At 47.5% G+C, this 22,956-nt stretch overlaps 2 protein-coding genes across 6 annotated transcripts in view; one reads left to right on the forward strand and one right to left on the reverse strand.

Annotated features, from left to right (window-relative positions):
- The window catches only part of NAGA (alpha-N-acetylgalactosaminidase), a 17,717-nt gene extending 10,372 nt beyond the window's left edge, over nucleotides 1–7,345 (reverse strand). Inside the window, exons 1-2 of one of the 2 annotated variants that reach the window (XM_019545046.1) lie at nucleotides 7,131–7,141; nucleotides 1,035–1,212 (exon numbers count right to left, since the gene is read on the reverse strand). In XM_019545046.1, coding sequence (XP_019400591.1) covers nucleotides 1,035–1,212; nucleotide 7,131 — 179 coding nt within the window. In that variant the 5' untranslated portion in view covers nucleotides 7,132–7,141. Of the gene's footprint in view, nucleotides 1–1,034; nucleotides 1,213–7,130; nucleotides 7,142–7,283 lie in introns of those variants that run through there. The other variant, XM_019545047.1, reaches the window with a different exon arrangement.
- Nucleotides 7,346–10,850: 3,505 nt separating this feature from the next.
- Nucleotides 10,851–21,730, forward strand: FAM109B (family with sequence similarity 109 member B). 4 transcript variants are annotated; one of them, XM_019545051.1, is made up of 2 exons: nucleotides 10,851–10,959; nucleotides 16,781–21,730. In XM_019545051.1, the coding sequence occupies exon 2, from the start codon at nucleotides 16,800–16,802 to the stop codon at nucleotides 17,607–17,609; it is 810 nt and encodes a 269-aa protein (XP_019400596.1). In that variant the 5' UTR covers nucleotides 10,851–10,959; nucleotides 16,781–16,799; the 3' UTR covers nucleotides 17,610–21,730. The 4 variants fall into 4 exon arrangements, with proteins under 4 accessions (XP_019400596.1, XP_019400598.1, XP_019400597.1 ...); XM_019545053.1 differs by having other exon boundaries at nucleotides 10,851–10,944; XM_019545052.1 differs by having other exon boundaries at nucleotides 10,851–10,940.
- The last annotated feature ends 1,226 nt before the right edge of the window (nucleotides 21,731–22,956 follow it).

A 22,956-nucleotide genomic window follows, 5' to 3' on the forward strand; every position in this document is an offset into this window, starting at 1 on the left:
TTTCTGCTGCTACAGAACATTTTTCTTGCTTTTGCTCTAAGCCCCCTTGCTTTTCATGCCTCAGCTTAGAAATGGCCAGCACGCCAATCCAGAATCCTGCGAGTTTCTGCTGGTGAGAGATGAAACAGGGCTCAATTTCTTCAAAAAGTATTTTGGTGCTACAGGAGGGGGGTCAAATCTTCTAGGATGGGTCAGGAGATCTCAAAACAGGATCTGTCATTTCTGTCACCAGAAAGAACAAAGGCACACCCCAGCCAAAATGAAATTGTAAATAACCCTGAGGCTTCAGTTGAAAAACTGCAGATTCATCTCATGGGTGGGAGGCCAGGAAGACATTTCTTTCCACAAAACATGTGTGTCTATTACTGCATGCTAGTGCAATCTTAAGTCTTTTTCTGGAGCATGAGATTTTGGTGCTGTGAGAGTTGGGAGACTGGCCTGGACTGCCTAGCATCTTAACTCAGGACAGCAGTCTTCCAGTTCAGGGTCTGGGTTCTTTGCCTTGTGGTGAACTTTGAGTCACGAGTGAAATGAGTTTGGGTGGTTATCTTGCCTCAGACCCCTCTAGGTGGGATTTCGCATCGCAGCCTACACCTTGCTCCTCCACACAATTAGTAGGCAAACTCTGGCACAACATGCCCACTCCTTCAGAGGTCTCTGCTCTTAACACCTCTACTCCTTTTACCCCTCCAGCTATCGAGTAGCTGTAGATGGAGGGAGGAAAAGGCTTGCTACCCAAGGACTGGGGCGGAGTGGGAGAGGGAAGGAAAGGAGGAGATACTGGCTCGTTCAGGGTGTCCATGTGATGGGTTAGGGGATGACGACTCAGATTGGGTACCACCCTACCTTCCCTGGCACTGAAGGCAGCAGCTATCCAATCAAAACTTAACACTAAGCTGATGCTTTAGCTCTGGACATCTAGAGAGGAGCATGGCATTTCTCTGTGGCTCCCTCATTGGAAAAAGGAGCCAAATGGGTCTGAACTATTTAGGTAGATTGCCTTTTTGTCCTCATAAAGCACCTTCCCCACTCACCTAATGCAGTTCTGGGGGTCTGTTTTGCAGTCAATGTTGCAGCGAAATCTCTCCCAAGCCAGCCAGCCCATTGGGGGTGTCCGCATGAGCCCATTCTCTAGTGCTAGGGCACACGCCACCAGGGCCAGGCCACAGACACAGGCCACCAACTTCATTGCCCTGGAGCAAGGGGTGAACACTAGGAGAGAGAGACACACAAACCTGTCATTGGAAGGAGTCCCTTGCTGTCGCAGGGATCAGCAGGGTTGACTGGGGGAGTTCCCCTCTGCGGCAGGTCACCAGCAGGTAGCAAAACCTCCTGTGTCCCCTCATATAGGCCAGTTGTGAAGATAAAAATGAGGTACAGCATGTCCTACCCTACATAGCAGGACAAGATCCTCCAACTCTTCCCCGTGCAAATTATGGCCCTTTTGGCATATAAGAATTTGACTATGTTGGGCCACCACAGGTCACGTGCATGCCAGATCCTGTGCCAGGATCCAGGTGGTCAGTCACTTCCTCTCAGCTAAAATAAACAATGTAGTAACACAGTAGGTGCCCTGCCTCTTGTAAACTCACCTAACACAGATGTGGCTTGGCCAGTCAGGTATGGAGCCCGAGAGCAGGCAGCCTGTCAGCAATTTAAGTATCACAACATCCAACTTGCTGTCAGCATAGAGATGGCACGGTACTCACAGCAAGGAAAGCATTGCTAAAGAGCCTGGGTGGGAATGCAGATGTTTAACATGTGGTTGGAGTTAGAAAAATGTTAACTCTTGCCCTTCTATTTGGGCTGTCATAGGATATCTGATAATCCCTACAGGACCCAGCTCCAGGAGTCATGTGAGTAAGTAAGACTTCCTTTTTTTTAAATCAGTTTCTAGCCCTGAGGGTCAAAGAGAAAAGTCCTTGTTTCAAATGCTGCAGCACCAGAAGACAAAAGGAACCCAAAAATTATTACTTAAAAAAATCCCGATATGTACGCTACTCTCAGGCCTGCTTTTTGAATGCCCGGAGTAGGCAATATCGAATACAGCTCTGTATAAATGGTACCTGCCCACTGTGGGCCTCCCATTGCTGCCTGCTTAGGTTATAGACAAAGACAAATTGTGAGCACCATTCGCCAGGAGTCAGAACAGGGTTTGGCAGTGAAGGTGGGGAATACCCACAGTGTACAAACATTTCTATGGCAGGCTCAGATGGCTACGCTGGCTCTGCACCGCCCCAGCTTCACAGGAACTCCTGAGGCAGGAGACTGGTGGGAGGAACTCCTACATCCAGTACACTTACCAGCTGCCACGAGGCTCTTGGGATCCAGGGCAAGAGTTAAGACTGTCCCAAGGGCTGCTAGACCTCACATCACATGCCAAACCAGCCCCTGGCAACTCCAGCACAGGGGAGATCTTCCCTTCATCCCAGCACTGGGATCTGCACTAGTTTAGGGATGTATTAGGGCAGTAGTTCTCAATCTTTTTAGACTTGAGGCATCCCAAGAGAGACTCAAGGCACCCCTTGGAAAATGCCATCTCTTATTTTTCATACTTTTTTTGAGTGCAGAAAAATAATAGAGTAGTTTTTCTATTGCAAAGAATTCAGAAAGACCACAGCTATGGATGTTTACTTGAAATTCCTGGGGTCATCCCATGAATCATGTCTGTACACCTAACAGCCGACATTGTGCATCACCCTGTCACACCCCTGAAAGGATCTCCAGGCCCCCCTCAAGGCTGTGGCACCCTGGTTGAAATATAGTTAGAGCCTATTTGGCTGACCGAGAGCAACATCTTGAACACAACTAGGGAAATATTCATCCTAGAAGAAGGTGGATAACAAGCAGTGTTGTTTGCTTGCTAAAGGAGGAGAGAGGTAGTCAAACAAGAGGTCACACCCTGTTGGTCCTATAGGCCCAGCAATATCTGAATAGAGACCTTGGTGGAGCTGTGGGAGCTAGAGAAGGGAGGCTGCCTTTATTGGGACCAGTATCCCCATTGGGTGTATGACTACAAGCATAAGCAACAAAGCAGCCAGCTCAAAGCTGCTGCCTACAACATGTGCAGGCAGAAGCGGAAGACATGCAGTCTGGGGTATCGCTTCACACAGTCATCTAAAAAGAGGAGTGTAGGTCACTGCAAAGCAGACTGAGGAAGTTGTGACAGGGGTGCAGGCAACTCTCAGCTTCTTCTTTTCTCTTTAACCAAATGTAAATCTTGGTCTCAAAACTGGGCGTCAAAGCCTGAAATGGTCATGAGTGCAGACAGACAGAAAACAGGGAGATTACTGTTGCTCAGACTGACTCTTTGCTTTTCTGCAATGTTAGCTGCAGATATCAAGGCAAGAGCTGCAGTCTATGGGTACTTTTATATGTGTTGTGGTGTGAGGGGGGACAGAGGTACTTTAGTTATACCAGCTCCAAGAGCTGCTCTAATTAAAGCACTGCAGTGTCTCTTGTATCAGCATCCCTACACTTCAAAATGGCAGTAAGGGTGCTTGAACTAAAGCTTGTTTGACAACCACTGGTTCAAGCACACCGCCACCATTCTGAAGTGTAAGGATGCCGACACATGAGATGCAGAAGGCTGTTGGAACACAGTAATTACCACGATCCAGCAGATTTAATTAATTACAGCACATAAGAGCAGTAATTACAGTGCATCGGAGCAGCCTCCAAGCTCGTGTACAGGCACTAATAGGCATTTCTAGGTAAGATGATGAGTAGTAGGTGATGAGATTTGGGGGGGAAAGGTCTCATTCAGTAGCTCAGGAGAGGCATCAGGGGGGCTTCTTAAATGGTATGCAACTATTTCATCAAATAAACCCAGTACTGAATTATCTACCTGGCAGTCTGCCCCAGTCAGAAACATCTCCTAGAACCCTCCTGCAGCCTGCCCAGTCTTAGAGAACATAGTTGTTCTCATGGTCACCTGATCATAAATCATGCATGCTGCTCTAGTCTGCGAGGAGATGGATAACATGTTAATGAAAAAATATGTACTTATTGCACTGGGGGGCAAGGCCCTGCTTGGAATCATCTCCTAGCCTTGATCTGCATGCTTCTATTTAGATCTCAACAGGATCACGGACGGAGCAGTAAATCTGCTGTCTAGGATCACAATTCCACCCTACTAGCCCACTCCAGTGCTGGCTGGGGGGGAAATTAACAGAAGAATTTTAATTTTCATTGACTTCAATGGACACTCGATTTTGCACTCTCCCTTCACATAAAATTGGGGAAGATCCTCAGAAATCTATAGAGAGCTTAAGACCATCACTGTGGAAGCAAAACTTTGAGTAGATGCAGACTATGTCCAGAGGAGTGGGGAACAGGGTACAGAGCCTCCTATCCAGCTCATTTGTTCCAAACCAGCCCCAGGATAACAGTGACTGCAAGCCCATGAGCTGCACAGAAAATGCCTGGTTCAGTTCATAATGGGACAAATTCTCACATGGTAAAGATCAGCCCCGTAATTTGCACAAACTGCCTGTTCATCAGCAGTCTCAACAGATGCCAAGAAGTCAGGGGACCTCAAGCCTAGCATGCTGTTCACAGCAAACGGTGTAGGTCATGCCAGGCATCAGTCTGGGATGCATCTGTGCAGGGGTAGAATTAGGTGACCATCTAACCTTAGGATTTTACAAACTTAATCCTGATTTCAAGAACGGTCCACAAGCAGTTACTGATTTTACTTCATCTTTGTTACTTATAACTGTGAACGTATTACAACCCACAGGGCATTCATTATTCAAGTTGTGACTGGATGTTTGAAACTTTAGTAATGAAAAGGCAGGCCCTGGATGCCATACTTAAGGCCAACTGTCTGTCTGCCCATGAAGCAGCAACTCTGCAGTTCCAGAAAGTGACATCAAGAACAGGGGGAGGGGGATCCTACTTTTTATATAGATAAAGCAGAGAGGTTTGGGTCACAAACCAACGGGCCAAAAAGAGGGAACAGATAAAAAGTAAAGGAACATCAACTGTGGTAATACACACTCAGCACCTTACTTTCCACCATACTTGTAGAGGTGTCTCTAGTCCAGCCTTTAGTCCCAGAGCACTCAAACAGCAGCAGTGTGCAGCTGCTTCCCCTCAGTCTGGGCCCTGCTCCTTCAGTCCACACAGTCTTAGCTGACCAAGCCAGTGGGACCCCCAGCTCAACTGTGCACTCCTCCTATACAGGGCCGACTAGTCTCCCTGGGCAGCGGCTGCACTGTACCCATCTCGCTGCAGCCACACATACCTCTCCAGCTTGTCTGCCTCCTCTCCACTGCTCTGCAGGCTGCATCCTGGTTCCACCTGCTCTCACCCACATCACTCATTATAAAGTGTTCAAACAAAGAGCAGCCACTCCCCAACTTTTGTGCTAACTAAAACCTACATGCAAGAACTTCCACAGGCAAAAACAGTGCATGGATGGACAGACTGAGGAACAATACAAGACTGGAGTCAGTATTTCTGAACAAGCACTTGCACCCGTTCACAAATAGGAGCTCCAGGATAAGCAGGAAGTACACCCAGACCTAGATCACCTATTTTGTACCAGATCTTCGTAGTCTCCAAGCATATTCTAGTAGTGTTTTACAGGACATGACAACTAACATGTGATTATGTTTGTTCTCTCCAGTGGAAAGATATCCCATAGAGGATTTTATTTTGGAATAAATGTCTACACCCAAAGAGCTATACATTTATGCTAGGAAAGGAAAGATTAGACATGTACCCCACATTTAAGAGTTCAGGGAAACAAAATAGTCTTTTACCTGAAGAGACAGTCCTGCCTCACAAGACTTGAGGAACATTTCTGGAAAGCAGGTGGGGCAGGTGAAGGGCACAAGTAAAGACTGCACTACTGCCATCTGCACTTCATGTATTTTAGAAGGCTATGCAGAGTGTGTTGGCTGATTTACTAATCATCTGGTACAATCTTCACCATGAAACAGCTGAACAACCCCAAGACAGAGTGACAGCTTCACACCAGATCAGCGGGAGAGCAGCCTCCAAACAGAAAACAATCCCAGCCCTGTACAGGGTGGAAAAGGGAACTTCCACGTGAACAGAATAATCCCCCGTTAGTAGCCACGCTTCCCAGGGGAAACTCCACGCACACGCACCAGCATGGGACTCAGATCTGACTGCAACAGCGATTTTCAACCAGGGTCTTTTCAAGGGTGCTCGGACATGCCACACAACATTAGCACTATTAGGTGTGCAAACATGATTCATAGAGAAGCAAGGGCTGGAAGGGACCTCCAGAGGTCATCTAGTCCAACCCCCTGCTTCAGGCAGGATCATCCCTCTTCAAACCAAGATAAGCCCAGATATTTCAAATAGGAATCCAAGGTGTTAAAAACATGCTGACCTGCTGCTATCTTCCTGAGCATTCTGCTACAGAATAAAGGCTCTAGTATCTGTCTGTGGACAAAATATAAGTGAAAACTAAGAGCTGGCATTTTCCAAGGGGTGCCCGGTGGCTAACAAGGGGTGCTCTGAATCTAATCAGGTGCGTCTAAAAAAGGCTGGGGATCGCTGCTCTACATAGAGCCTTTTATCCAACCGGTTCCAAAGCCCTTGGTTTGGCCATGTGGTGGGCTACACCACCCTGGTGCTGCAAATGAAAGAGCAGTGACTTAAATGTATAGCACGTTATATATGCATACATGAGATACACGGGAGGGTATATATAATGTGCTATATGTTTAACACAACAAAAGAGCAGCAATTAAACATACACCATACACATACATATACGCCCATGCAAACAAATATGCACATACACACACATGCATATACACCAAGGGAAGGCCGCTTACTGAGTTTTGGCAAGCCATCAAGGGTCGCATGACAGGCAGCCCAGGGCAGATAAATATTAATTTTCTAAATATTTTAGGGGCCCTGTGGGCCGGATTTGGCCCATGGGCCACATTTTGCCCACCCCGATATACATAAACACACACACAAGCATATGCATGCATGCACAGACACACACACACACACACACACACAGAGGCACCCATGCATCCACACACGCACCCGGGTGCACCTATGCATATACACACCCATGGGCCCACCCATCCATATACATGCGCATGCAGACATGTACGCGCATATACATATATACTCACTTCCGCAGACACACGCACGTACACGTGTGTGTGTGTCTACACACAGGCGGAGGAAGCTCCCGCGCCCTGGCCGGGGCTGACTCCCTCCCTACCCCGCGCCATGGGAGGGGAAGCCCCGGGGTCCCGCCGCCCCCCGGCCCCGGCCGCACTCACCGCGCCGGAGCTCCGCCAGCCCCTGCCGCCTCCCTTCCCTACTGATCGGCGGCTCCGCCCCGGCGCCGGTCACGTGCCCCGGCCCGCCCCCGCCCCCGCGGAGGAGCAGAGCGGGAGGCGGCCGGGGTCTCGGGTTGCTGTGGGTCACGAGTCGAGCGGTGGCTGCAGAGCTGAGGTAGCGGGCGGGGACACCGCGGCTGGGAGAGCAGTGCCGCCGGACGGCGGCGCAGGCAGTGTTTTTTCCCTAAGGGGCGCCTCGCCTTCCTGCCTGTCCTCGGGCGGCCCCAGAGCCGTGCGCCTTGCGCCAGGCGGCGCCTCGCAACCTGGGCAGCCTCAAGGCCCCCCCAGCTCCAAGGTTCGCTCCGGTTTCTGCCTGTGGAGGAGTGCTAGAGCCGCTCAGCTGTGGCGCATCCCCCAGAGAGGCCACACAGGGGGCGATGGGGTCGGCAGGGTCCAACCCCTGCTCCGAGCAGCCCCAGCCCCAGTCGCCTCATCCTAGCCAAGGCTTCGCCTAACTCTAGCTTGAAAAAGGCCCCCAGTGCTAGAGATTCCACCACCACTCCGGGTAACCTGCTCCCTGCCTTTACCACCCAGCAGTGGGAAAGTGTTTCCTTTTATCTGAAGTAAACTTCCCTTACTTGCTCCTTGTCCTGACATCCACCACTACTGAGAGCAGTCTTTGGAGCCCCCTTCAGGCAGAGTGACCACCCATCCATCCACCCGTAATGGGGCAGGACAGTCCCGAAATGCGAACATCCTAGTCCTGGGCTACATGACTCTGGGTACAGCATTTGTCCCAGATTTGCTGTGTCATTCAGGGATCCGGGTTTTCCGTTCCATGTCCTGTCTTCCAGTTTGGAAAAGGTGGTTACCTGACCTCCAGGTGGTTGAACGCTGCTATTAATCCCCTTTTAGTCTTCTCTTCTCCAGATTAAATAAGTCGGGTCCCATCAGCCTCTTCTCACAAGTCATGTGCCCCAGCCCCCAAACCATTTTCGTTGCCCTCCACTGGACTCTCCAATTTGCCCACATCCTTTCTGTAGTGGGGGACCCAAAACTTGGACATACTCCAGATATGGCCTCACCATTGCTGAATAGAGGGGAATAATCACTTCCCTCAATTGCTGGCAATCCTGCTAATGCAGCCCTGTATGCTGTTAGCCACCTTTGCAACAAGGGCACACTTGAAGCACCCACAGATCTAGGATTCTGATGGGGGTGGGGTGGATCAGAGAGTAAGGTGCATCTTCTCATATCGCACATATGTTTCACCATTTAAAAATAAACTAGAAGCTTTACTGACAGGCTGGGGCTGAGGGCTGGATGATTCTGTTTAAGATAGAAGCAAAAATAACTAACTTCATTGGAATAAATTCCAAACCATCTGCAGGGCTGTGAAATCAGAGCTTCCTTACCAGGAGCAGCGAAGAGGCAGCAGAATAGCAGAACAAAGGCCCACTTGAGGAGTGGAACATCAAGCCTGTTAAAAAGAAGAGGGTGATTAACTCCTATGGAATGAAGAGCTGAGAAAGGAGCAGGTAGATGATAATGAGCCATGAAGTCAATTGATTCCCTCAGCACTACCTGACTAGAAATACTGCTGCTGCTGCTGCCAGGCAGTTGGTTTTAACTATGGGTACAACAGGATTCAAAGTGGGGGGTTGCATGTGCATCAGTGCATCTTCCCTGGATCTGCCCCTGGTCAGAGTGGTTCCAACATTGTGGTTCAGATTCCTGTTTGAAATCTCTTGGTTTGTTTCATGAATCATATTCACACCCCTAGCACTGCTTACATTGTGCAGCATGGTCCAGCACCCTTGAAAGGATGTCAGGCCACTCTCTAATTGAAAATCACTGTATTAGCCAGTGTATAAACTTAAGGAGAATGGTCCAGTGGTTATGGTGCTAGGCTAGCCAGAGACCTGCATTCAATTCCCTGGTCCGTTCAGTGTTGGTCAAATCACTTGCCTTCCCTGGGCCTCAGTTCTCTGTCCATCAATCAGAAATAAAAGCACACCCTTAACTCATAGCAGTTCTGGGAGGATAACTGCCTTCCAGAGCATGAGATGTTCCTGTACTGCAGTAACAGCATTCATACCTTACACATGTATAAACAAGTCAGTCTCTGTTCTGAAGATCATATGTTCAAAGGTTACAGGCAAGAGGATAAATCAGGCAGCTGGAGCACAGGGAAATAATGGGACTGTGCTGTTGGCACAAAAGAGACCTGCTTACCTGCTGTTGGTGGATGCATGGGATATAACATATATATGACATCAGCCATTTTGTAGTTCTGGCCTGAATTCCCAAGAATAGAAAATTCCACAATTTCTTTGGGGGCTTACCCCATTCCCCCATCAATACAATAATCATCAGGTTGTTTCCTCTGTGGTATATTTCTAGGTCACTTATTAGAGTAGCACGTAAAAGCCAAACAATGATTAAAATTTGTAAAATAATAATGATGTTATCATAGGGAAGAAAAATACTGAGTGTGTAATTATTGTGCGCCACAAGAGAACTACAAGGTGCGGTGCCTCCCAGTGTGTAGACGCATGGGATTGTTGGCTATCAGGCAAAGTTTCAGTTTGTTTGGAGTCTCAGAAGAAAAAAGGCAGATCAAGGATTATAAGACTTACTCCTTGCCTAAAGCTGGCCACTCCTTGTTATGACAGATGTGTTAGTGGGAAATGTGGGATGCTTGTACTGCTGATATCTTTGTCATATCTGTTCTGCAGATAAAGACAGGACTTTAGCCTCCAGCAGTGCCCAGAAAATGTTTTCTATGAGTTGTAAAATCAGACTGAACGATGTATCATGAAAGATGGCAGTTATGCTGAAAAATGTGAGCTGTATGGTGTTAAACCGTAATTAATTATGCTTCCCATCCCTGTTTACAGTTTGCTTCTATCATGTGTACATCCAAAGTTATTAAGGTTTAAATTTGCACAAGGACTTCATAAACACCCTGTAGGGGTGTGTGTATATACATGCACACATGTATATGTGTGTGTATATATGCATATGTGTATATATATATGTGTGTGTGTATACAGACAAAGTTCTTTGGAAAATCTTTGATTAGACCAGCTCAAATAGTTGGAAAAATTATTTTCAGCAAGCTTTTTGGGCACTGCTGAGTGATTTCACGAATCGCATTCATGATCCTTACCCTCCGCACAGTGTAGGCTATGCTTAAAAAAAAACCTTAATGAAATATGATTCTAATAGCCGTTTAGGGTTTGCTTCTGTCCAGCGTGCATCCAAAGTTATTAAAGTTGCACGAGGACTTGATAAAGCTCCTGTATATACGGATGCATGTATACACGCACATGCACACATGTGCACATACACGTGACGCATGTCTTGTCTACATGGGCACGCAAGCCTGGTCGCTGCGTACCTCGGGCAGCACCCGGCAGGACCTGGCGCGGGCCGGCGCTGGAGGGGGCGGGGCGGGGCCAAAGGCAGCCAAGTCCCGCAGCAGCCGGCGCGCGGCGGAGTGGGGATCAGAGGTGGCTCCTCCCAGTAAGGGCGGAGAGGGGCCGGCGGAGGTGCTTGGGGCGGCCCGGCCAGCTCAGCCACTTGGGCGCCCTGGGGAGTAGCAGCCGGAGGCGGGCTAGGATGAACGCGCTGGCTGCCCCGGGCGGGCTCCCGGCGGGTCGGAGCTAGCGCGGTACGAACACCCCGGGCCGGGCCCCAGCTGGGCGCGGCTGGCGGGCGCGGGGGGGCCGGGCCGGAGAGGACTACAGTTCACTTCAGCAGCACTGAAACCGCGGGGGAGCTGGGCTCTGGGGTCTCCCCGTGATGTCACAATGCTCCGTGTGTGACGTCGCAGTCTGCTCTGTAGCGCCGGTTCCGCCAGCTGGCTTCTGCCGGGCGCTGCCCGCAGGAGGCTGCTTCTGGCTCTCTGGCGTCAACAGCAGCTGGCGGGTGGTGATCATTTGGTGACGGGGCACAAGTCTGGTTTGCAAGTGGCTTTCCAGAGGTGGCTAAGAGTGTGCCAAGGAAGCAGGAATATAGTCTGGGCACGGGGGGGGGGGCTGTGGGGAGCAGCAAGAAACTCATGTCCACCCCCAAGTGTGTGGGCCAAGTGTGTTATAAGGCAGCTCGGGGTGAATGCGCTAGGTTGTGGTTGCAAGGTTGCTGTCAAAGCTTGCGCTGGTTTGCTGCTGAAAGACGGCTCCCTCACTGTAGGGCCCAGCACAAGCCTGCTGTGAGCTCCCCACCTTCTTTGTTGTGGTAGGAATGTTCCTGAGCACTGGGGCTGCAGGCGCTGATTTGTCCTTTCAGTCACGAGGGCTGGAGAGCCTGTGCTGGCTTGTTTTGGAAGGAGAAAGGTGAAGGCACTCTTTTTGGGACAGGGGCACTGGTTCCTGCCAAATGAGCCGCACAAGTACTGATGCTTTAAAATTGTTTTAATAGCTGGGCCGCAAGAGCTGGCAGGTTTTAAGGGAACTGGAATGTGCAAGTGGCTTGGCTGTCACAAATGGTGCTCTGTTTGGGTACTAATTCTAACTCTGTCTGTCTTGGGTACTCCTGTAGCTCTGTTAACCATAGTATCTGAGCAGGTAGCAATGTGTATAATGTGTTTGTTAGGCATTTGGCTTCTTACCTGAATTGTTTCAAAATATTTGGAATGAGCTTACCTCAGACGGCCTATGTAGCTGGCTCTGAAACACAGTCCTGCTCAAAGCCGATCAGTGTCTTTGCCCTGGAACAAAGAGCATGTATTGTTTGCAGCTCTTTCAGGCCAAACTCTGATTTTACTTTCCTTCTGTAGTATCTTAAGTTTGTAGAGTCGTAGAAAATTTGGGTTGGAAGCACTCAGGCCACAAAGGAGCAGAATCCTAGAATCACAGAAAATGAAGGCTGGAAGGGACCTCAGGAGGCTATCTAGTCTAACCCCTGCTCAAAGCAGGACCAGCCCCAACTATTTTACCCAGCCAAGGCTTTGCCTGTCTGCGTCTTAAAAATGTGCAAGGATGGAGATTTCACCACCTCTCAGGGTAACCTGTTCCAGTGTCTTACTACCCTCATGAGAGTTTTTCGTAATATCTAACTTAAACTTCCCTTGCTGCAACTTGAGACCATTGCTCCTTGTTTTGTCATCTGCCACCACTGGGAACAGTCCAGCTCCATCCTCTTTGGATCCCCCCTTTTCGTAGTTGAAGGCTGTTATCAAATCCCCCCTCAGTCTTCTCTCTTGCAGACTAAATAAGCCCACTTCTCTCATCCTGTCCTCATAAGCCATGTGGCCCAGCCCCTGAACCGTTTTCATTGCTCTCCAGCTTGCACACATCCTTTCTATAGTGGGGGCCTAAAACTGGACACGGTACTCCAGATGTGGTCTCATTAGTACTTAATACAGGGGAAGAATCACTTCCCTCCATCTGTTATAGATTTCATTTGGTTGGCAACAGACCTCCTGCCAGAAGGCCCAATCCTTGAAGTCAAGGAGATGTGCATTGTCACCTATGTCTATTGTTAAATCAGGTTTGACGTGTGTTCTGATTCTTTATGTCATTGTGCCATCAGAAAACCAGTGCAACTTCAGTGACACTGATGTTGTTTCCCATGGAACTGGCAGGCCAGATCCACAGCTGCTGTAAAGCTGGAATAGGTCATGTTGCAAGGCAAATCGAATCTGGTCATGTCAAGTTGACCAAACTCCCAGAAGTCTTTTCGAGATGACCCAAAATTGGCAGTGATTGTGGCCTAAAGTTAACCCCAGTAAAATGCCAGGGAACATGGAACATTTAAAACAATGGAACAATATAACCTTAAAATAAAATGGTAATGTGGTGATTTTTGGTAGTAGTTCATTTGGGGCTGGGAAAATAACTGGAAAATATTCTCAAGGTTCAAGGATGCGCTACTGTATTTTTAGGATCTGTGAGCCAAAATATTATATAACAGACTTGGCTAGCATTGATAATAGTGACATCACTAAAGGGTTAAATAGCCTAAATAAGTAAAGTCAGTGTTCCCTGTTTGCTATCTGAACCATTTGCATGGATTTCTGAGGGAGATATCTGCATGGATCTCTAAAGGAGGACCAAGTCTTTGGACTTGGAACAACAGCGCAACCCAGGAAGCTCTCCCAGAATGGCTGGCTGAGGGAAGTAACTCCTGCGTAACAGCTCTAGATGGACTATGAAGTGGTGAAGAGTCGTGTTAATGCGCTCAGTCTTTGGTAACCATCTGCTTATATTCTGGCAATCCCAGTAAAGTTGACTACTTGTATTCTGGCAACCCCAGTTGATGAAGTGCTTTGTGCTTAGTAGATATTTTGTAGTCAGTAAAGCTTCTGACTGTTTATTGGATGAGTGCTGGTGGTTAATCACAGAGTTCTTGCTCACAGAGAAGTAGGGCTTGAATGAGTTTAAGCCCAACAGCTCTAAGGGCTTCAGTGGGGTTATGATGGGTTGCATTAGCTGAGGCTGTGACCCAAGGTATTTCCTTTGTTTATTGGCTTTATCTCTCCTTTCCTGCATGGGAATTGCATGTCTTCTAGATTTTTATTTTTGCTGTGGGAGAGTATTGCCACAGTAGATGCTCCCTTTCCGGGAACCTTCTTAACAACATTCAGAGCCATGGGCTATTAAAATCAGTCACCACTGCCAGCCACTCAGAGGTAACAGCATCCTTTATGTTAGAAGGGATGTTGCTGTTGTGGTGTGCATAGCATTCAAAAAGTTGCCAGGTCACTTACAAAGCCCTTGCAATCCCCAGCGTTTCTGCCATGGCACAGCCTCCTGCAGTCAGCAGCAGGCTCCCTTTAATGGTTAGCAGTGTGGACTTGTGAAAGAGCTGGAAAGGATGCTAGGGGTTCTGGCCTATGTATTGTGAGGAAGAGCAAGGGATAGTCTTAATCCCGAAGGAGGCTTATTGCACCAAATCTAGGAGGATTGTGTAAATGATGGTGTTGAAAGGAAAATCTTATCCTTGGTATTCTCAGTGCTACATCAGTGGGGGCCAGCATGCCACAAATGAGCTGTACCTCCCCAGATACCACTGATCCTCTTCCCTTGTCTGCTCTGCTTTCTCCTTCTTGTCTTGTGCCCCCTGCTTGATCTGCTGCTCCACTTTCTCCCTGCCTTATCTACTGTTGTGCTTCCTATCTCATCCCCAATTTGCTGCGTGCCACTTGTGGAACGTGTGCATCAGGTTGGCCAGTCTTGTGCTAGATGTTACTGTGAGCAAATAAAGGACTTCAGGGGTGTAGGTTGTAGCTGTGTTGATCTAAGGACATAGGCAGACAAGGTTCTTTGGGTGAATCTGATATCTTTTATTAGACCAACTAAACAGTTGGAGAATATGCATACCAGCACAGCCTCTGGCTTTTTTACTTTTCACTCCATCCAGGAAGAGCACACATCAACTGCTGAAACTTCCTTAGTCTGACGAAGGGTTTTTGAACCCTAAAGCTTGCTTAAAAATTTTTCGCCAACTATTTAGTTGGTCTATTAAAAGATATCAGATTCACCCAAAGCACATTGTCTGCCTAAAGGACTTCAGGACACTTGGGAAATGGGGACTCATATAGGCTTATGTGCTAATGTATGTGTTCCTGTGATCCCTGCACTTCATGTGCTGACTGCTTGCTTACAAACACCCAGGACTTGACTCTCTTACTCTACACTAGTTAATGGAACTAAGTGGGCAGAGGATTACCCTATGTCCTGCCTGGAGAAGGGGGTATTGGTGCCTGATTGGCAGTGGAGTAGCACTTAAGAATGAGGAAGGATACTGTTTGGATGGCATGATGTATTGATTTCTAATGCAGTTCCCCCCTGTTGAACTGTATATGCAATTCCATACTTCCATTAGGTAGCTGGAGGTGGCTATATCATGCCATGCAGGGGCTGAGTTGAGAATCAGGTTCAGTGTTCCTATGCACAGCATTGCTCCCTTTCCACTCAAGTGACTGATGGCATGCCTATATTATGGGATTGCTACTGCCATTGTAGTTTTGGTGGCAGAAATATATCAGCAAATGTACCACACATAGCAGCAGAAGGGGGTTGCAATAGCAAATGTGCGATAGTGAAAAAAATGGCTGCTTGCTGGCAGCTGTGCATTTACTATTGCAGTGGCAACCAGAATCACCCCTTCTGCTTTGCCCTGGGTGCCTGGGCACATCTTTACACTACTGATGTCAGAAAAGGGGTGTGATTCTTTTTCTTCTACACTGGCAAACTTTCACTGTGTTGAGCAGACCAAGCCTAAGAGTCCAAGCTGTGCTCTCCACCAAGTTCTGCTACACAGCTGTTGACAGTGTGGTTCAGGGTAGGCCTTGTGGAGATGCGTTCAGCCCTGTTATCAGTGTGGAGTCTCTGTCCAGCTCCATTCTGTTGATTTCATGCTGGAAACGTACATGTGAGTGATTCAACATTGCATTTCACTTCCAAGCTGCCCTGAGTTTTGTTGCCCTGCTTTTGGTGGCTTCCTTCTGGTTGGACATGGAGGGCAGAAGGGTGAAGCACAGACGGCACATCTTTTGTGACACCATTAACCAGAGGAACTCACTGCTGTAGGATATTACTGAAGTACTGGTACATAGTTAGCAAAAGTCAAAAGAAGATCAGTTGTTCTTCAGATTAAGAGGCTGGGCCCTCAGCTGTGTAAATTCATGTAGCTCCATCGACTTCAGTGGCCCATTTTCTAGAATGAGTTGTTAGGGTAAACATTTCACAGCAGGCCTCAATGTGAGAAGTTGCTAGAGTTAGGGTAAAGTTTTTCTGTATCATACTGCTCCAGGAAAGGTAATGTGGGGATTTTATGCCTTACTCAACAGTGGTGGTGATCTCAGATAGGATATTTGGTCTGTTCCAAAGTGTGATTTTGAAAATGAAACTGATACCACATACTCAGGACCATTTGGCCTTCAGAGAGACAAGATTATAGCTGGTCTGTGATCAGGACCTCTTTTGCAAGCTTAGACACAGAATTAAGGTACAGTTACAATTCCCTTAATGATTACCCTTCCCAAACTTTAGCTTCTTTTCTACCTTGAAGAACTCATAATAGCAGCAGTCTCCCTATGCCTGAAGAAGGGTGTTTGTGCCTGAAAGCTTGCAAAGGACTTTTTTCCAACTATTTTAGTTGGTCTAATAAAAGATATCAGATTTACCAAAATAACTTTGCCTGCCTATACCTTTCCCAATGACCTTCCATTCTCTCCAGTAGGCAGGGTATTATTACCACCAAGCCAGATGCTCCTGTAAGTGGGGGAGAGGGAAAAAGGGGTATTTAATTAACATGTGTGCTGCCAGCATATCTTTAAAGCTGATAAAACGTAAGTTAACCAGTTAGTTGAATAGGCAGATTACTTTGCTGTCCAGGCTAATTGTAATGTCTGCAACACAGAAACAGGTTTTGAGGCCTTCTGCTTTAGCTACACTTTTGTAGCTTGTCCCAGGCCCCTTGAAAGTGGCCAAGGTGGGCAACAAGACCTAGAACTGACTCACTTGTGTTCTTCTTTTGTCCCTCAGGGAGAAGCTTGCCAAGAAGATGAAGCTGAATGAGCGCAGCGTGGTGCACTACGCCACATGCAGTTCTCCAGCAGACCATGCTGGCTTCCTACGGAAGCGTGTTGAGAAGCACCACCATCACCACCACCACCACCACACAACCTCCTACCACCGTCGCTGGTTCATCCTCAAGGGCAACCTGCTATTTTATTTTGAGGACCGAGACAGCCGGGAGCCCCTAGGGCTGGTTGTGCTGGAGGGCTGCACTGTGGAATTGTGTGAATCTGCCGAGGAGTTTGCCTTTGCCATACGCTTTGAAGATGCAGGTGCCAAAGCCTACGTGCTGGTCGCTGACTGCCATGCTGCCATGGAGGCCTGGGTGAAGGCACTTTCCCGGGCCAGCTTTGACTACATGCGGCTGGTGGTGAAGGAGCTGGAGAGGCAGCTGGAGGATGCTCACAAAAGTTTGGCTGCTTGCCACAAATTGCCAAGGAAATCGTCATCTGGTAGGAAAAGGCATCTGTCCAATCCTGCTTTGTCACCTGTCCAGGAAAAGCCTCCCATCTTGGAGAATGGCTATTCCACCTGGGGCAGCAGTTGCATCCCTGCAGGAGCCTCTTGCTATGACCAGGATGGAGGGTTTTCAAAGCCTCCACCCCTCCCTCCACGCCGGCGCTCAGCAGGTGGCAGTCTGTACATAGCACCCACCTCTGGCCTCTCTTTGACTCTGCTGGAAAGCCCTGTGTCTCCAGAGACGGCTTGCTTTTCCAAACTGCACCACTGGTATGGTCAGGAGATTGTGGAGGTGAGAAGGGAGTGGCTGGAGAGCAAGAAAAGTGGAGAACTGTGAACATGGGAAAGAGAGGCACAAAGAGGCAAGCCGATTTGGACAGAAGTTTTGCTGCTGTTGGCCACACCTCTTCCATCCAAGAAACTGAGAAACATGGATTTTCCTCCTTTCTGCCTGGAGAGCAAGAGAGGGTGGATGCACACACAGGCAATGTAGGAGAAGTGTGGATAATCCTGAGACCTTGTTTTTTCACTTTATTTACTTTGGCATCCTTGTTTCCCTGAGGGATTCTGCAGTGGGCCTGTGTGAAATGGCAGGGGCACTAGAGACTGAATCTGGTCTGCAAGCTGTGAGAGGAGGAGTGACTAGACTTGCCTGCACAAAACAGGCATCACCCTACTTCCATTCAAGTGCTTGTTTTTTCTTCTCCATCAGTCTAGGGTAGTGGGTGGAATGGCATGTTTTATTGTCTCAGTTTTCTAATTAATCCCTTTGCTCTGATTTTTGGGGCTGAAAGTTTGCTTACATTTGAGGGAGGAAGAATCAATTCCCTGCTAGTTTTTAAAGCCGGTTTTAGCAAGACTCTTCTGAAGTGCCACATGATTGGTAGCAGACTAACAGCATGTTGCACAGAGTGGCCAAACTGAGCCCTTTGCTGTGCCTGATGTTTTGCAGTTGTGCTTCTGCTCACTAGCCTAAGTGCAAGCAGATTTGGGACCCTATAGCTTTGGCTGGTCCAGGGACTGTGGTTCACTCATTCCTGATGGTGCTTTACTCCAGTCCAGTGGCTGGTTGGATGCTTAATGCTTGGATTTCTCTGAATTGATGAGGCTCAGATTTATGAACCTAGGACTCCTACCCTTCAAAACTTAGCCTGGGTTCCTATAAAATCTACTCCATGATGCACTATATTGTGTGGGGCTGGGAGAAGAAAGGAAATGCGAGTGGCCACCTAAGGATTCTGGGTGTTTTGGTTGTATCAGGCATGGGGACACAGCACATTACAGGAGGAATAATTGGGTATGGGAAAGTAGCTTCTTGCCAGGGTGAAGGAGTTTGGGATTTGTGCATCACTGCCTGCTTTGGTGTACGTTTTACAATGTGCATATCAGTGCATGTATTTCAGGTGCCTTTGTGTTCATGGATATGGGGGTGGGGTGAGGAATAGTGTGATGGGTGGGTAGATCACGCTGGTTTTCATGTACATTAGAAACTCTTCCTTGCTAAGGCCACCAGTCCCCTCTCCAGTTCTAAGTGCATTGTGGAGACTCCACAAACTCATGCCTCTTCCAAACTAAGTATAAGCCTGACAACAAGTCTTCCATAAGGACAGCATGATCTAGACTCAGCCAAAGGTGGGGAGTCAGGAACTCCCAGATTCCAATCCAGGCTCTAACTCTGTGGCCTTCTCTGTCATCTAATTGCTCTGAGCGTGAGTTTCCCCTTCTGACAAATGGGGTAGATAATGTCTAGCTACCTCCCAAAGGCATAATTTGTCTGCCTTACTATAGCACATTGATTGTGGAAAGATTATATATGGTACGTGCTAACTGTTGCTTGAAGACCTTATCCAGAGCTGCTTTTTCATTGGGCCCTTTGGATATAGAGCTCTGCCTTGGCTGCCAGATGTGCACAACAGGGGTGCCGTCCCTGAACTACCCTCTGCAAAAATGCAGGAAGTGGAGGAAGATCCCTTGAGGAAGAACATGGGTAACTGCACGTGGTAGGAATGGAGCATAACAGAGAGGGGCTGAAGGTGTGAACATGGGTTTTGTACAGCTCCCTGCCCCCACAATCCCAGGCTGCTCTTTTAGCAGCAGTTTTAACTTCTGCTAATGCAAAAGTTAAATTTCTGAGTCTTTCTTCCCCATTCTTCCCTCCAGCTGCTGATCTTCATGGTGTTTCACCAACTTAGAAGTGGAGGAACACAGTGCTGGATCAAGACCCTAGTGTTGAAATTGCTTGCTTGGCCACAAGCTGTTGCTAAAAGGATAGCTGGGTTTCTGGGGAATAAAGGTACATGGGCCAGGAGTCCAAGTAGCTCAGGGACTTGGTGCAAAGGTATTCAGCGCAGAGCAGAGGCAGCACTTTCACTTTTGCTTACTCTTTTCTTCTGTACGCTTGCTAGGAATTGCATCTCATAGCAGGAGATTACATTGTGCAGACCTCTGTCACTTGCCACCCAAAACATTTTAAAATATAGTTTCTTGTGACTTGTACAGTCCTGCTATAAGAGCAATGAGCCACTCCACGTTGAGCATTAATAGGCTACTGGTGCATTTCTTGGTGGATAATGGAACTCTCCTTTTGCCTTGTGCTTTTCTAATATGCCAGGGAGGTTTTCAAAGGCACAAGTGGGAGGAGCTAGGCATCCAACATTCGTTGACTTTGAATTCACCTTTGAAAAACCTTCCTGGAGGGGTGTAGCAATAGCATGCCTTCATACAGTGTAAGAATATACTAGAGGAACTTGGATCCTAAAAGAAACCACTTTGGACAATCAAATGGAGGGACCTTGAACTGTGAAAAATGTGATGTGTACATCTCTAGCTAACTTTTGCACTTCTGTTTCTTAATAGTAATCTCTGGCTGGTACTCTTTATCTGTACTGGATCTCCTATCCCAGTCATTTTTATTTGGTATGGTCAATTAATGAATCATCAGATTTTATTTTCTGTTGAGGTATTTGTGGCAGGAGCACTTTTCAGGGAAAGAGAGAGAAGCCAAAAGCACATTTCAGAAAGAAACCAAAAGCTTGAATGGTAGTTGCACCTGCTTTATAAGTCAGTCTATTCTGTGCTTCTGTTATATTTTGGAGTGCAGATGACTCCATTTTTTTGGGGGGGGGGGGGGACGACTTTCATCTATCCCATCTATTTTGACAAGATATTGGCAACTAAAAAAATCACAGTTGGGTCTTTGTAATTAGTGTAGTCAGTTCTGTCCACTGACTGAGCAAAGGTTGTGGCTGTATTAGGCATGGGATCAATTGGCTAATGCCTTGTGTGTGTGTCTTTTGTTGGATGGAATGTATCAGGCCTGCTCATCTGTGTATCAGTGCCCTTAAGATGCCTGCCCCCTGGGCTGACAGGCAGGATTTCTGTTCCTTGATATTGTGTGTTCATTTGGTTAATGTACTTGCAGGCCCAGGTAAGGAAGTTCAATGGTTTTCACTGCCTGCTACAGCATTTGCCCTACAGCAAAAAGAGGAGGATTGCTTAGAGCCAGACTTTCTTCTCCATGTCATTCAGGATTGCCTTTTTTTCCCATTATTCTAAGATGAAAATCTCAGTCCAGAACAGAACAGGATTCCTGATAAAAGGGGATTGACTACTTCACATTTGAATCATTGCCACTTCAAAGATACCTTTGCCATCTTTCTTTGGGACAGTGTAAAAAACTGGCACACAGTTGAGGGAAATGCTTGATTTAGAAATGTGACATGAAGAGAAAGAGATGTTCTGGTACGTATTTTTATTTCTTTCATGAACTCTGACAGAAAAAGGATCTGATCCTACAAACCTAATCACAGAAGGCATTGTACTCTTTTCAGGAAAGGTTCTACTGTTTTGCACTTGGCATTTTTTTAAACCACTATGCTGTTTACCACTTGGTTTGAATCTAGGTTTGGGGTGCATGTAACTAGAAGACAGTCATATGATAGTCCTTTGTTGGACTTACTTGAGCTTTGGCTTGCAAACCATTTCCAAGATAGCTGTTGCTGTCTTTCTCACACACACAAGTCTAGTAACACTGCAGTTGGCTTGTTTAGCAGAGACCAAAGATATAAATAACAGTTGAAAAGTTCTCTCACTACATTTTCAAGGGAAGTGAAAGGAAATGGTGGTGGCTGTGGCTGTTGTGTGTGAAGCTTATGTTACTGCTGCTGTCTGGAACTAGTAATTTGGTCTCCAGTACTCTTACTCTGGTATCTTTCACCAGCACCTAATTTGCTCCTAAAATCTGTACAAATAACAAAGAACACTAAGCGTAATTTGAAGTATCACTCCTTTGTTTTGAAGTACTTTTACATTTAAGTAGGTATTGTCTTCCCCTTTTTAAAAGACAATTTTGCATGTGACTTTATTTTACATACAGAGCCAATATATATTTTGCGTTTCATTAAGTTAACATTTGTATTTTTAGTTAGTGTTGCTGAATAAATCTTTTTGAGTTTGTAACTCCTGTGTGTTGATGTAAATTGAATAAGAGAGATGTTCCAAATTGCGAAAGGTTGCTTCCAGCAAGGCGAACAGTTCTTGCCATTGATGATCTGTTGCAGATTCAGCATCAGTTTTCCCTGGCTTAACTTCATGCTGCTTTCAAAACATTAGCACACTGTTTATGATAACAATAATGTAGTATCCACTGCTACAATTTTTTGTTCAGCTTTTTCCTTTGTACAGTAACCTGACAATGAAAAAGGATTTAAACAAGCTGAATGAAGGGATCACAGGAGCCAAATTTGTTATCTAATGTTTCTCAGTATCTTCTAACGAGATTTGTGAAATGCTTATGCTTGATTCTTCTTTGTTCTGAGCCTGCTTTGGTTTCAAACAGGGGTGCTGTGGACTCAGGGCAGGAACATGCCACCTTTGCTGCACTCCCATGGGCACTGCTTTCAAGGATAGCTCAGCTACCCTCTCTGCTCTGCATGTCCCAATCCCAGAAATGAGGTAGTGAAGTTATGCTGGGGGAACCCACTCTCATGTCCCCCTCTGGCCCTCAAACACACCAGAGATGGAGATCAACAGAGCTGCAGTGAGGGGGCATCCTCAGTCAGCTCAGAGCAGGTTGGCAAGAACGCAGCCCTCCTGGGAGCAGAGGTGGTAGAAAGTCAATCCAGGTGTCTTTAATGTTTGGGGCTCTGTGTTATAGCACAGCGGAGGTGGAATGCTAGCGATGGTGTGTAGAAGGGGCTGAGACCAGGCACTGCAGAGAGGCGGGTAGTCCTTCCAGTCTGCCATCAGGCAGGGCAGGGCTGGCACCTCAGGGCCCTGCCACATGGTTCATATGAAAACTGGATAGAAGCAAGCTCTGCAGTGGCTGTGCATTTTCAAGCAGTAAGTTTGTGGCAGGCTGGCTCTTTTCATAGCTGGACAGCCATTTTTTATAGCGTGGTAACTACTCTGCATGCCTGGCCTGTCTGCCTTTATTGCATGATGCATCTGTCAGTTGTGCCACGATCATAATGTGTTTCTGGGGCCTTCCAGACCAACTTGTTTCCAGAAGCAGGGCAGCCTGAGGAAACAGGCTGTGCCCAAGGAAAGCTGGTGCCCCTGAAAGCGTGGCACACAAGAGGAGGCGAGGGAGCACAGCCCCCCGAAGTCAATCGCCCAGCCCAGGCCTACGTGCTCTCCGTGCGCAGGCGCGGCAATGGGCAGCGCTGACGCAGCACTTCCCGACG

The sequence above is a fragment of the Crocodylus porosus genome, unplaced genomic scaffold, assembly GCF_001723895.1.
Source record: "Crocodylus porosus isolate Cpor-Errol unplaced genomic scaffold, CroPor_comp1, whole genome shotgun sequence".
NCBI lineage: Eukaryota > Metazoa > Chordata > Crocodylia > Crocodylidae > Crocodylus > Crocodylus porosus.